This window comes from Microcaecilia unicolor, chromosome 12 (genome assembly GCF_901765095.1).
Source record: "Microcaecilia unicolor chromosome 12, aMicUni1.1, whole genome shotgun sequence".
NCBI classification, from domain to species: Eukaryota; Metazoa; Chordata; class Amphibia; order Gymnophiona; family Siphonopidae; genus Microcaecilia; species Microcaecilia unicolor.
The window spans coordinates 36,288,856-36,303,836 of NC_044042.1; the positions used below are offsets into that span (position 1 = coordinate 36,288,856).

General features: G+C 43.6%; 1 protein-coding gene across 2 annotated transcripts in view; it reads right to left on the bottom strand.

Annotated features, from left to right (window-relative positions):
* Window positions 1-5,298: 5,298 nt before the first annotated feature.
* JHY (junctional cadherin complex regulator) overlaps window positions 5,299-14,981 on the bottom strand; it is a 72,145-nt gene continuing 62,462 nt past the window's right edge. Inside the window, exons 9-10 of one of the 2 annotated variants that reach the window (XM_030221424.1) lie at window positions 10,386-10,629; window positions 5,299-5,588 (exon numbers count right to left, since the gene is read on the bottom strand). In XM_030221424.1, the coding sequence (XP_030077284.1) occupies window positions 10,426-10,629 (204 nt within the window). In that variant the 3' untranslated portion in view covers window positions 5,299-5,588; window positions 10,386-10,425. Of the gene's footprint in view, window positions 5,589-9,397; window positions 10,630-14,981 lie in introns of those variants that run through there. The other variant, XM_030221423.1, reaches the window with a different exon arrangement.

Consider the following 14,981-nt stretch of genomic DNA (forward strand, 5'->3'; position numbering starts at 1 on the left):
GTCTGGACGCTGATGACGTCGATGCACTCGATGACCCCGGTGCCGATGCCGACGAAAGACCCGAGAACAAAACGTTCCACTGGGCCAATCTCGCTATCTGAGTTCGCCTTTGTAACAGGGAACACAGACTACAGTTCTGAGGACGGTGCTCGGCCCCCAGACACTGAAGACACGAAGAGTGCCTATCAGTGAGCGAGATTACCCGGGCGCACTGGGTGCACTTCTTGAAGCCGCTGGAAGGCTTCGATGTCATGGGCGGAAAAATCACGCCGGCGAAATCAAAATCCGAAATGACGAATTTGAGCACCAAAACTTTAAGGGAGAAAAATCTCGACCGAGGCCGAAAAGAGGCCTACCCCGACGACGAAAGAAAACTTACCGGGGCAAAACTGGAAATACGGGAAGGGGCAAACGAAACCCAAGGGGGTTTTCGGAGCACTTTCCGAACGAAAAGAGAACTTTTCCGAAGAAAAACACGTCGATTAAGATAACGGACGCGCGAGGTCGACTCTCCGGGGCTCGACACGGCAAAACACAGCCGTACCGAGTGCGGACGAAAGAAGACTGGCCGGCTCGAGCCGGTTTCGGGCGGGAAGACGGCCGCGCGGGCGCGCGAGAGCTAGCAAAGGACTTTGCTAGTGAAGATTCCGATTGGAGGGGCTGCCGTGGACGTCACCCATCAGTGAGAACAAGCAGCCTGCTTGTCCTCGGAGAAATATAAGAATGCTGCCTAGCAATAGTACCACTAGGGGTCATGGTGTTATTTTGATCCCTGGAGCCAGATGGAGCAGAGGGGACAACTCCCATCCCAGCATACTACACCATCAGAGAGTACCTCTAGGTGGGTATCAGGGATGTGGGGTGGGCTAACTTTGACACATGAGGGTGGGGCATGAGTTATGGGATCTGTGGGGTTGAAAGTTTGCATAAGGGGTGTTGGGGGATTTCAAGGCCATATCGGGAGTGTTGAGGATGTTGGGAGATTTGGTCAATTCAGGGTGTCAGGGGTCAGGAGATGACATCAGGTGTGTTGGGAGAGTTGGCACATGATGTCAGAAGTGTTGGAGGGGGAGATTTGGATGTTGGCAGGGAGAACAAGGCCTTGTGACAGTGCATCTGTGGCTACAGTACTAGTAGCATGACTGAAGTTAATACCTCATTCTAAGGTGACAGAAAGTGCAATCATGCTATTTGATAGTATCAAGGTTTTTATGCGTTGGGCAGGAAGGCACCAGTGCATGTGTGGTGAGATGCTGCTACAAAGCTCTCTGTTAATACCGTTAGTCAGTATCCATTCCGGGCTCTGTCTGATGAGGTCACCCAACTGTGAGGCCTACTTGTCCTTGGAGAAGGGAGTGTTTAGGATTACAATATAGACATGCACTACCGACTTCACACAGGGAATGAGTAGGAAACCCAGATGTCAGGATGTAGACCTGCCCCAAGCCATGTCTCAGTGCCTGCCTAAGAGGCAGCGTTACATCCTATGTTGAGTCCTGTTATGCCAATGCTCCCCCCAGGTACACCCTGGCAACAGCACCCCCCCCCCCCAGCTGATATCAGCTGGAACCCACCTAAGTAGATGTCATTTTCTTCCACCACCACCCCCATCCTTGCCTCTTAATATCAGACCTCTCTTAAATCCCAAGATCAGCCACCCCCTCCCAAACATCTCACCTACCCACCAGTAGTCCCCCCTAGAGCCTACCTTATGATTCCTTGTGGTCCAGTGGGGTATCCTGGCAGCAGCAATCCCCAATCACTCCTGCCACTACCCGCTCCATCACCAAGCAGTGTTATTCCAGCAACCTGAGAGAATCAAATTTCAAAGCTACAGCCTGATGCTCTGAAGCTGGAGCTCAAAGAGGCTGGTGCTATTTCTCCTCTCCAATCACACTATCCCCCCCCCCCCCCAATCACATTACCCAACCCCTGATCAAACCACCCCCTCCGATCACACTATCCAATCCCCTGATCACGTTCTTCTACTCCCCCTCCATCGTCACCCTCATTCTTCTGATCACACTACTCACTCCCCCAATCATATCCCCTTCACCCCGAAAGGTCTTCCCCTACAATCATACAGGACCTACTGGCCCTATATCTGGTGGTCCAGTAGTCCTAGGGCAGGAATGATCTGCAGTCACTCCTGCCCTACCAGCACCATCTCCAAAATGGCACTCTTAGGGCACCAGCTCCTTTAAGTTCTGGCCCAGGCACATCAAACTACAGCTTTGAGGACCAAGGCTCCCGGCACAGTAAAATAATTCAAAAGTTTGGCTTGGGTTATTTTACCATCACTTATGGCCAGAATGCCACTTGCGATGTGCACCTGCTGTTCACCACAACTTGCATTCTGGTTTTTACATAGCAATGAGCTGCGCTTTTATGTTCATTTTCATGCTTTGCATCTCATTACTGTGTAACCGCGATGACCGAAGTATCGCTGCATTTGGGCAAGACAACCTATGTTACAGCTCTTTAAGTTGGGCTAAGGAGTTAATAATGTGAGTTATTGCCCTAATCAGCTTAACAACTCTCCTCCCCTCCAAGAGTACAATGCCTGTTGTTATTCTGTGTCTTAAATTAAGGAGTTAATGTGAGTTATTGCCCTAATCAGCTAGAAAACTCCCCTCCCCTCCCCTCCAAGAGTACAATGCTTGTTGTTATTCTATTTGCCTTAAATATGAATTTTGATTGTAGGGCTCAACATCTTTATATACTGTTTGTGAAATTATATGATGTTGCAAGGCAAAATGTTTTTTGATGTATTAGGAGGCCAAAGGTAAAATATCAGACATTGATAATTGGGCTTCCCTGCTGACTGAACCCCAATTGAAAGTGTGCCATCCCTCAAACCAAGCCCCCCCCCCCCCCCCCCCACAACCAACCTTTCACTAGAAACTATGGATTTTGTGGTGAGGGCAAGCGAGATCCCTAGTCACTCCTGCCTGTAATTTAAAACCTTGATACTATCAAATAGCACGGTTGCACTTTCTGTCACCTTAGAATGAGGTACTAACTTCAGTCATTCTACTAGTACTGTAGCCACAGATGCACTGACACAAGGCCTCGCTCTCCCTGCCAACATCCAAATCTCACCTTCTTCCAAAATAGCTCTGGTGAATCCTAGTAGTAGTCTCAAGGTACTACTTCTAGAGGTCATGTTTCTGTATGCTTAACAGTAGTACTGAGAAGCTACCACTAGGAGTTCCCAGTGCCATTTTGGAAGAAGGCCGTAGTGAGGGCAGGAGCAAATGGGCATCGTTCCTGTCTGCACTATTAGAAACCAGGGGTTTCATGAAAGTTAGGCCTTGAAAGGCTTTTAGGAGGATGGGAGGGGGACCTGGAAAAGGGTTACTACCTTAGGGGAGAGCTTGGGTTGGGGTCAGCACACTTTCAATTGGATTTTTTGACAGTAAGAGGGAGACATTCATCTTGGGGAGTGCCAGGAGCTGCAGTTCAACAGGGGCAGTCACTGCTTTGAGGGAAAGTTCATGAGGTGCTTTCAGCATGGAGAGGGGTGCTCTGGCTCCTCTATGACTAACATGTACTAGCCTCCCTAAGATGCGGCCACTGAGCAGCGGGCTGCAGCTCAGCCAAGCATCAAAGGTTTTGAGAAACAGCAAAATGTTTACAAGAGAAATCGTGATTAGGCATGATTTGCAAGGAGCTTACAAGAAGAGGAATCATGCGGAATTCAAACATGCATGGGATAAACATAAAGGAATCCTGTTCCGAGGGAATGGATCCTCAGCTTAGCCGAGATTGGGTGGTGGGAGGTGGGGATAGTGCTGGGCAGACTTATACGGTCTGTGCCAGAACCGGTGGTTGGGAGGCGGGCAGGGCAGTGCCAACACAGTAAGCGCGGTAAGCGCCGCAGGGGGGCGCCTGCCTTCAAGGGTGCTGCGCCGTTGAGCTGTATTTAAAAAAAAAATCTTACTCCTCCGCTCCATCCCCGATTCCCCGGTGCTTTAAATTTACCTCACTCCGCCTCCGACATCTGCGCATCAGTGGAGGCACTGCCTGTCTGACGTCTCTCCACCAGCCTTCCCTTCGCTCGTTCGTTCCCTCTGTGTCCTGCCCTCAAGGAAATGACGTCAGAAGAAGGCGGGACACAGAGGGAACGAACGAGCGAAGGGAAGGCTGGTGGAGAGATGTCAGACAGGCAGCACTTTCACTGATGCTGCGCAGATGTCGAAGCCGGAGGCAGAGAGAGGTAAATTTAAAGCGCCAGGGAATTGGGGATGGAGCGGAGGAGGCTCAGGCCAAACCCAGCCATTTCCTCCATCGCGCCCCAGACGGCAGCTTGGGGGAGCAGCGCTCGGCTCTTTGGCACCGCCCAGCTCTTCACGCGCCTTGGAGCCAGCAGGTCCGGGGGGGGGGGGGGGCGTGCACGCGCCAACTGATAGTATGCAGGGGGGGCGCCAGAGACCCTAGGCACGGCCCTGGAGGCGGGGATAATGCTGGGCAGACTCATACGGTCTGTGCCCTGAAAATGACAGATACAAATCAAGGTAAGGTATACACAAAAAGTAGCACATATGAATTTATCTTGTTGGGCAGACTAGATGGACCATGCAGGTCTTTTTCTGCCGTCATCTACTATGTTACTATGTTATGCCTGGGCCCCAGGCATGGACGGCACCTGTTACACTCGGTACAGTTTTTGAAACCAGTAGGAGTCCTGTAGGTTATATCAGGAAAAATAGCAAAGCAAAAGTAAACAGTTCGACGGTGAAACTACTCGCCAGGTGACCAAGGCCTAAGAGGGTCTACTGGGCTGTAGAAAATGAAGTAAACTTAAAAGTGCCAAAAAAAGATAAAATAAAAATAACTGAGGAAATTAAAAAGGGATTACAAGGAAAGTGGCCTTGCATGAACAACTTACATACTGACAGCAGCGGAGTACACTAATGAACTGTGATGAACAAATGGCAAAAGACTCGAGCTGTGTGAGAACTTGACAAATATGTCCTAACTGCTCCATGAAAAAATGAAGGCTGGTCTCGCATGATCATGGCGGGCAGGAAGGTGCACACATGCCCAGTGAGCCACTTCCAAAAGCTTTTAGAAAGGGTGTTGGAGAGCTTTCCTGTGCCGGGCTTCATCATTACATCCTGCTTGTCCTTAGAGAAACAGTATTTACTTGGTTGGGACCAGGGTCAGGACCAGAATCCTCTGAGAGTCTGTAAGCAGCTTCTCATACTCTTTTCCTTCTCTCCACTCACACAATAATTCAGGCAACTCCAAGGCTGCTATTCTGAAGCAACTGTTTACTGAAATCAGTTCCTTGGCAAAAACAATAATAATGTGGCAGAAGCAAGCATTTGGCAAAGGCAACAAGTAGCAACTGAATTATTTACAAGTCTCTGGTGCTTTACACTCCACTCCTACTTCAAATCCCAGATAAAGTCCATTCTCCTCTCTATATGCCTACCATTGCTTGCTGCAGACCAGTACAGTTCACAAGTTACACTTACAATTCGGGTTACTGCTGCCAAGAGACTCAGGGATTCAGACTCTGATGCATATCCTTGAAATCTGGATCAGCCGAGGTGTACTTGAATCTTCAGGAACCCTGTAGGCTTAGATGGTAAAACTTACATCAGCTCAGTAGATGTTCCTGGACTACAAAAGTCAATGAGAACACTCCAGGTCACCTTCCTGGAAAAAAACACATGTAGTCTAGTCTCTTCTTTCTCCTTATTCTCTCATAAAGGATGCAAAGGGTTCCCCATTCCCTTGGCCACCCAACCGGGCAGATGCTTAAGTGGCTTCTGTCACCTGTATACTCCTGGATCATTCCTTGACCTATTGTACCAGCAAGGGTACCACAGTATAAAGTCTGTAGAACTCTGGGTCTGTATGGTTAAGGCTTTAGGCTTGAAGGGCTCTCTCCTAATGTGTAAGGTCAAAGGCTGGAAAGGTAAAGAGCTGAAAATATATGTGAAACAGGGTTTTACTCTCGGGGGGGGGGGGGGGGGGGGTTTCAAGTAAAACTGTTCCTGTCATCTGTTTGTAAGACATTAGCTCTTCTTTTCTTCTGGAAGAAAATGGAAAGTCATAGCATGGAGTAGTGCAGACTTTCAGCCACTACTTCATTACTACATAAAAATACCACTGCTGAAAATCTATATATAACTTAGATTGTGCTGTATTTTCATAAGAAAGATCATTGTTCTTTGAGTACTAAGAATTAGAGCTATTTACATTGCTCTCTAGGTTCTAAGTGATTGATTTTTGCAGAACATGTTTCATCTGTTATTGGAGGGTGCTTGTATTATTGTTATGAAGATAACACAAAGGAATATTCTTTTTTTTATATATTTATTGAGAACATTTATATCCCACATAATCCCAACATAGCAGGCTCTATGTGGCTAACAACAGAGAAATATCATCATACCAATGCAAGGATGGGACAGAGAATAAGGATCAACTGGGGGGGGGGGGGGGGGGGGAACAGCAAGGGACGGCAAGAAGTTAAGTAAGGGGAACCTCCTAGTTCTGCTCTGGGGAAGTTTCTGTGGACATAGAGAATGCTACTGAACTCAAAGTGCTGGGTTTATATCGGAGGCTGATGTTGTCAAACATTTCTGGGAAGGGAGGGGGAAGTCACAACCCCCATAGTGCCCAGAGGTGACAAACCTAAATTTTAAGAGAGAGACTAGGTAAGGATTGAAGGAATGGGGTAAGAGGCCAAGGATGGTGACACAAATGACGTTGGTATTTTTCATAAAAAATGCACCAAATTCAGTGTCCATACAGGGCACCAGTATGCCTAGAGTCATCCCTGCTTCTGTATTCCTTACATACATGTAGCACCATGCATACTAAGTTTTTTAAATTACAATTTATAATGACAAATAGCATCTTTCCAGAGAAGCCATTAGGAGGAAAAAGACATGAACAAGCATATAAATCTGCTCTCAAGGTAACTTATGATGGTGTCACAGACCACTTCAACCTACGATGGTGTCACAGACCACTTCCTCTTTTTCGTTCTTTATAAGTTTAACCCAACCATCCCTGATATTTCTAAACTTATTCTTATGGAATAGTTGTATGGACAGACTTTCTGCTTCTTCTTACTTCAGCTCTTTGAACTGGCATTTGGTTCTAATAGTGTGTTGGCCTGTTTAGCCTCAGTTATCACAGCATGACAATTCCTTGTTTTGAAATTAAATTTTAAGCACGTTAATCTTATTTGATTCTGTAAGGAATGTGATAGGAAGAGTACCTTTAGGTTTTTCTGTATTGCTTTATATTTACTTTTATGTAAATCTGATGAAGATCTTCAAAACAAACAAACAAACAAACCCTCCATGAGCTAATTTTCAAAATTCTAAAATTTGCTAATGCCCACACAGGGAAAAGTATGGACATAGGGCTAGATTCTATATATGGCACCTGAAAATTCTGCATGGAAAAAATACACCTAGGTGTACTCTATATTTTATAGAATAGGTTTACATTTTCGCACGGTATATAGAATACACCGAGTGTCTCTCTACGTGACCAAACTCAGTCGAGGCCATTTAGGCCATGTTTTACTTGGCGTAAATCCCAATGCCTAAATCAGGCACAGGCCTGGGTGTATTCTATAAAAATGTGCATAAATATTAGAAATGCCCATGCCCCGCCCCCTTTCAGTTATGCAACTTAGAATTTAAGCACACCATGCTACAGAATACGCTTAGCGAGTTGTGCACGTAAATTTTAATTAATGCCAATTGACAGTGCCAATTAGCTAGTTTACCAATTAAGTTATGCACATCGTTATAGAATACGCTTTGATTTCGCACGGAAATTAAGGCGTGATATATACAATCCCAGGAATAGTCTCTTCTGCACACATGCAGTTATAAAATTATCCCCATAGTCATTCTTGAATTTATGGAGGCTTCTGCCCGCTTAAACCCTGATCATTGGGCTGATGACTGCCATGGCACTGTCCGATAAGTGCCGGAGTGATCCAGTCGGAGTCAGATCAGACTTGATCTGCGGGCTTCAGCAATATTCAGTGCCGGTGCCTGCATACTTAACTGGACAAACATGACCACACAAAAAGCAGTCCTACCTTTCCCCAGTTCGGTATGTGGGTATCAGAACTAAGTACTGGCTGGCACCCCCATAACTTCTGCTGACTCAATGTCAGAACATGGTTCGGCATTGAATATCCGGGTCTATTTCAGTAAGTGGCTGTCAGTGGCTTTAAACCCATTGATCACTATGGTCTGAATACTGCCTAGTATATTTTTATTATTCATCATTACAAACTACGCTATTGTATTTCATAAGTGACTAATTGTTGTAACCTTTATTTCACTGCATTTAACAGATTTGGAAGACAACTAACAAAATAAAATCATACAGATGAAAAAGGCACATCTTTAAACCTAATGTATAGCTAAAATAAAAACTAATAAATATTTTTGAGTAAAACACACTAAGGTCTATTTACTAAAGTGTGGTAAGATTTTTTTTTTAGTTACCTAGGTTAGAAGCTGTAATTGAAGCTCAGTAACTGCAAAACCTCCATGTTAATAGTTAGTGATGCTCCCAACATTTTGCCATGCAATTCACACAAAGAAAAGTTCTTTATCTTGCATTCATGAATAGTAGATAATGCAATGCAGTTAAGTACACCTATTTAGGTGTGTTAACTGTGCCACATTAACAGTTAACATATGGTAACTTCCTGCACATTAACTAGAAGACAAGTCCATCCATTCCCTATCTGTTCTCCACCCCATTTCAGAAATGGCTGTGCATTGACTACTCACACATGTGTTAATTGCTATGTTAACAGCTAATGCAGTTTAGTAAATAAGCCCGCAAGACATTTATATAAAATCATATTTTTAAATATATGCTAAGCAATGTAAAAAGAAAATCTTTTAAAAGAGACCTAGTTCAAACAACTTACAAACAAAATAGTCACAACATAGGCAAGCAAGCATGAGGCATTTTTAAATTTAAATATTACTGGTCTCCTTTCTCTTTTAAAGATACAAACAGACATGAAATTTTAGTATAACCTGTACTTACAAAGGAATAACAAATTTACATGAATGAGACAGGCAGGAGTCATGGTAAAGAATGCCTCAACAAAAATAAAGTGTAAAGAATAAAACAAAATATTTTTGTTTGGATGCAGTGGCTGATGTGCTTAAACATCCCTAGCCATGGAGCAATCATAGAGGATCCTTTTACTTCCTGTGTTACCTTTAGCGCTCGAGTGGGTTTCCTAAGCGCTGTAGTCATCTTCAGTGTACCAGTAAAATGGCCGCATTTGTGATTTTTTTTTTGTAACGGCCATGAGCTTAGGGGTTCTTTTACAAAGCTGCGCTACAGATTCCCATGCGGCAAATGAGAGGAAGCCCACAGGAATCGAATGGGCTTTCTCTCATTTACTGACACAGGAATCGCTAGCGCGGCTTTGTAAAAGAAGCTCTAAATTTCCCCATTAGGGTGTGGCCATTACTACAGGAGCCCTTACCACCACCTAATTTAGGAGGTGATAAGGGCTTCTGTGCTAATCGGGTAGCACGCGATAATGTGCGCACTCTACCCAATTAGTGCAGGCATGCCTACTCTCCGCCCATGACCACACCTCCCGTGCTGAAAAAAATCTAAATTATTTTTCAGCAAGTGAGTAGTGCCCGCTAAGCGAAACACCACTGTAGGACGCCTCAGCACATCCCACAGTAATGCTCTTTTAAGGCATAGTAGGCCACGTTAGGCCTACTGCGCTTTAGTAAAAGGGCTTCAAAAAGAAGAAATAAATTGGAATAAAAGTTTTGAGTCAGATTAAGTTTAAAAAATATGGAAAAATAAAGACATTTGTGGGAAAAATATCGGTGAAAAAATGGAGCTGGAACAGCATTTACAAATCGAGAAATTGTGATGCAATAATATACTGTTTTTATTGTATGTCACTTTAAGTGGTGTAGTTAATTATGTATGTTGTATTGTTATTGCCAAGAAGTGTAGATTGTGTGGTTTATACAGTTCTAAAAATAAATATATAAATAAATATGGCTTTACTGATTGGTTTGAAAGGTGGGAGGATGCTGGATTAACAGGCTGGAAAATGTAACCCTCCATTTATCCACAGAACAGGCCTCATCACACTGACTTGTCATCAGCTGCACAAGTGCAACTACGCCTCAACCTTGCTCCAGGGAAGTGAGAGGCTAATTCCATCTCCATAGTCATCCAAAGCCTGGCCTATCAGCTGAGGTGGCCAACAAGATAACGAAATAATGTCAACTACTTTGGTCTCTTGGGACCTAGACTGAACTACTGGCTCATTTCATATCAGCCATCAAATAGCCTTCAGAAGGTAATGGCTATTCCACTGAATATTTCCATTGTACGTGCTGACTTGCAGGGCACATCTGTAGCCACCTTCATTTACTATAAGATGTGAAGCATTCTTAAAGCTGCCACCGCTTCTTTCTCCTTCTCATGCCGATATTGCAGCTCCTCCAGCAAGGTAATTGGAGGCAGCTTCTCTTCCAAAGCAAACATCATAAAATGTTCTTCTTGTATTTCTTGAACCGAGGGGTTAGCAGATGAATGTGGTTTTGGCTTAGGGATTTTCTTAGCATACTCCAGAGCCTAGAAGACCAAGATTGAAACATGATTGAAATGGAAAGCAAAAACTATCCCACAAAGGGTAGAAGTTTTATGCATTTCATGACTTTGAAGATAAAATTGCCTTTGGAACACAGGGTAAGTATTGCATTGTTTGATGCTTTTACTTTTTGAGTCATACATAAAAGGCCCTGTTTGCTAAGCCGCGCTAGAGGCACGTTAGCGGTTTTAGCTCACTCTAAGAATAGCGCGCATTAATCACAGATGCCCATAACATTTCTATGGGTGTCTACACGGTTAGTGCGTACTAAGTTTTAGCGAACCTTAGTAGACAGGGCCCATAGTTTTCTTTTTTTAAACAAAGCAAGTCTGCTGGCAATTTTGCATTGTCTTAATTATGAGAATGATTTTCAAAACATTTCTGTTGGTAAAACATTTGTGGCTATGCATCTTAAGGGTAATTCTATATAGGGCCAGTCTCAGCAATTGCAGGGCCATGTGCACACCAGTTCAGTGGGGCCCCTGGCCCAACCCCCCCCCACCCATGCCCATGCAGTCCCGCCCATGACCCCCACCTCCCGCCCGCACCTGCCACCATAAGCTATAATTTAGAAGAGTTTTAAAAGAGGTTTAGAGCTCTCGGAACTCCACCTCACCCCGTACCTTGATGTGCATCCACCATGTTTCAGGAGAAGTGGCAGACAGCGGCAGCTCCTGCATTCCGCTCTTGTGAAAGCAGGAAGTGAGATTAAAAGAGGGCGGGACATAGCAGCGAGGAGGCTCTGGGCTTGGCAGCTGACGGGTTATGAAAATTTCTGCCGCTGCCTGATGCTCTGTACTGAAATGTGGATGCACATTAAGGTACGGAGCAGGGAGGTGTTCCGAGACAGGAGGACAGACATGCCAGAGATGCGGGGCCCTAGCAGCATGTCACCTAGACATAAGGATGTATTGCACATTTACGCTTATAAATCCCAGCTTTGTAAAATTGGGTTTTCAATGTTTATCCGACATACATGCATAAATGCCTGTACATAAGCACATTAAAAACCCAGGAAAATTCTGCAGGCCTAAGAGCAGGTGTAATTGTATGTGGGAGCTTTCTAAAGGGTTTTTTTTAAATAAAGGTAAATAAGTTACTTTTATTTAAAAAAAAAAAAAAAGACAGACATAATTTATGTGCAAATCTAACAAACAAGAGAGTGGCCTTTTATAAAACTACCTTCCATGAAAGAAATTTTCAAAATTATGCAGATGCTTGCAGGGTCCATGGGTGCTTCAATGTGAAGGCTCTGCATATTTTCCCTTTGAAAACTGCCTAGGGTAAAAGTACCACAGATATTTGTACCAGCTTTTTCTGTGAATACGTTTTTCCTACAAAATAAAATACATCGTTTTGAAAACGCAAAACAATGTGCATTGTTGAATTTTCTGTCCTAAACCTGCATCCAGGAATGCCTCCACTTAATGTGGGTAAAAATGCATTTGATGTGGAAAATGTGTATACACTAACCTGCAAGAAGGGTAGGTAATTTTCAAAAAGCACTTTTTTCATGGATAAAAAGCTTTATCTATACACTGGAGGTACTTTAAATTAGCGAGGAGATGATGTAACAAGCAAAGCTTAACATAAGATTATAGGATGTACCATACTGGGTCAGAGCATCCTATCTCCAGGAGTGGTCTATCCAAGGGGATCCCAAACAGGTAACTTTCCCAATTCTACATAACTAAAAATAAATGGTTTATGGATCTTCCCACTAGGAACAGGTCTAAACCCTTTTTAATCCAGCCATGTTAACTGCCTTGATCACAGATTCCTGAGAAGTGCAGTTCTTAAAGTAATCTGGCTTGGAGAACCAGAAGAACGTTCATAGAAAAATAAAGAGAAGAGAAAAACAGTCATCTGGCAAAGAAAGAGACAAAGAGAAAAAGGAGGTGGGATGCTTTTAAAAAGACACAGTCCCAATCAAATAGCCTGGGAGCCAAAGGGCTGGTAGGAAATGTGTATTTAAGAAGCATGAGCAACTGGCCATTGCCAACATCTAGAAGCAGGAATTATTTACTCTCTACAGAGTTATGTTGGCTAGCAAAAATGTATGCTTGGGATTTCTTAGTGGCTTACACTGTAGAAATGAGTTGTATCCTGTAAATAATGGACTTTGAGTGGAAATAAAGAGAAACTGTGCCTGTACTTTAGGTCTCATCACTGGGAAGAGGGACAGAAGTCAAGATCCAACCATAAGGAGTTTATAGAAGGGAGCACTATCACACACTTGACAAACTCAACCAAGAAACAGCCATGCAGAAAAGTGTGTTAAATGCATACTGGGGAACATGAACTAAGGCATGAGAACTGTTGTGCATGCTAAATAGAGACTGAGGACTTCCTAGAAAGCTCTGGAAACTGAATTTTGTGTTCATGCCATCAGGACAACATTATCCATGTACTTTAATGAAATGAACTGCTTGTCGTCCGTGAAACATTTATTTTGTTTCATTTCATTTGAAATTTTGCTTACACAGAATACACATCAGTATGTAACAACTCGCAACATGATGAAGTGTCTTCATTCAATCAACGATGCAGATTTTTAAAGCACGTGTCACAAACTCATTCATGAGTTGTTATAGAGTGAAGAAATCTGGTTTAAAAACTAGTAGTTTGTAGTAGAAACAAATTTCAGAAATTAAATCTATAGCATGAACATCAGTTCTAAATCAGGATAACCATAAATCTATGAAGGGGATGTTTTCATCCAATCTTGGTTTATTTAATCTTTATGTCAAAGCACTGTGGGACTGTTAGGTCTGCATTTCTTCTAGGGAAACAGCAAAATCACAAAGCCCAGAAGGCTTTACGAGGGGGAATTATTATTTTTTTAAAACATAGACACACAAACCACCAACAAAAGAAAGCAGGAGAGGATAAAAATGCCCCAGTGTTTATGGAGCCATCTGGTCTCCTTATGTTGGGGGAAGGGCAGGTTCTTTGAGAAGGTCCTCTTTATAGAGCTTTTCAAGTTCTGGGGGTGCTTTGACGCTTTGAAAGACTCTAAACTCAAAGCAACAAAAAACAGCCAAACGGAGCACTTGTGGAGCACTTATCTGATCTGGAAAGAGGCCAATGGATCAAACAAGTATGGCTATATGGCATTGCAGGTGCACTGACTGGCTATATAACTATCAATTTGTCAACCTACTACATTTAAGGAAAGAAAATACATTAAGGATACTATAAGCAATTTGTGTCCTAGCTAAGAACTAGCTAGCCTTGAAGAATACACTGACAAGATTAAATTTTTTATATAAAAGGTAAAGCAAAGCTTTTCTCTTTGGTCTGGCAGTTCCCTCCTGCTCCACTGAGCTTCAAGCTCAATCAAAACTGGATTCTGTTAGGCTATGGTGCTATAAGCCTTCATTCACAATACCTGGGTTTTTCTCAAGGTATTGGGATTTTCTCCAGGTAAGGATTGACTCGAATAGCTTCCCTGTAAAGAAAGGCTGCCACAACTATCTTCAAAACAGTTCGTGGACTGTAGCCAACCGAAAAGGCATCAGCCTGAATTGGAAATATTTCCCTAATGCACAGACCCTCAGAAACCATTGCTGGTCCAATCAAATCAGGATATGATGGTATGTCTCCACTAGATCCAAAGAGAAAAAGGAACTCCCCTTGCCTGACTGCCACAATCACCAACCACAGAGTTGCCATGCAAAACCTCAAGACTTTCAATGCTGCATTGACACCCTTGATATCCTGTTCCTCCATCACCATCCACTAGAGGGCCTTAAGAAGTGGAAAAAACCTCAGTGGAAAGAACCTCAAAACCCTTCTCAGAGCTTCCCCATCCCAAGACTTCTCCAACAGCACCTCCGCCCTCTTCAAGAAGGATATCACCTGAGAAATAAGAGAAGGAAGATCTTCCCATCTAAACAAGTGAACTACCGTCCACAGATCGATTTGCATAGATGCAGCTGCAACATTATCTTTTGACCCTTCTGGCTGAGTCGCTTGGGGAGGAGCAGCAAGAGACTTTGGAAGAACAGTTTTCGTTAAATAGACCTACTACTGTCAGTGTCTCCTTTTGCTATAAAGTTCTCACAGTGGACTTGCCACCCTTGGACTTCTCTAAAGCAACAGCTGCTTGGACAGCAGACTTGGGTCAAGAGATTAGAGATATTACAATCGAGAACAGCAATATAAATTTTTATTTTGAGCGTACATCTCCCCCAAGCATGCTCAGCAGATGGGCATTGCTCAACATCGTCAATGTTCTAAGTATCAGGAGCCTGAGACCACCCTTGGGCACATGTTTTGTTTCTTGCAGAACTGTTGTACAATTTTGGATGGTGGTTCAATCCAAGGTACATCC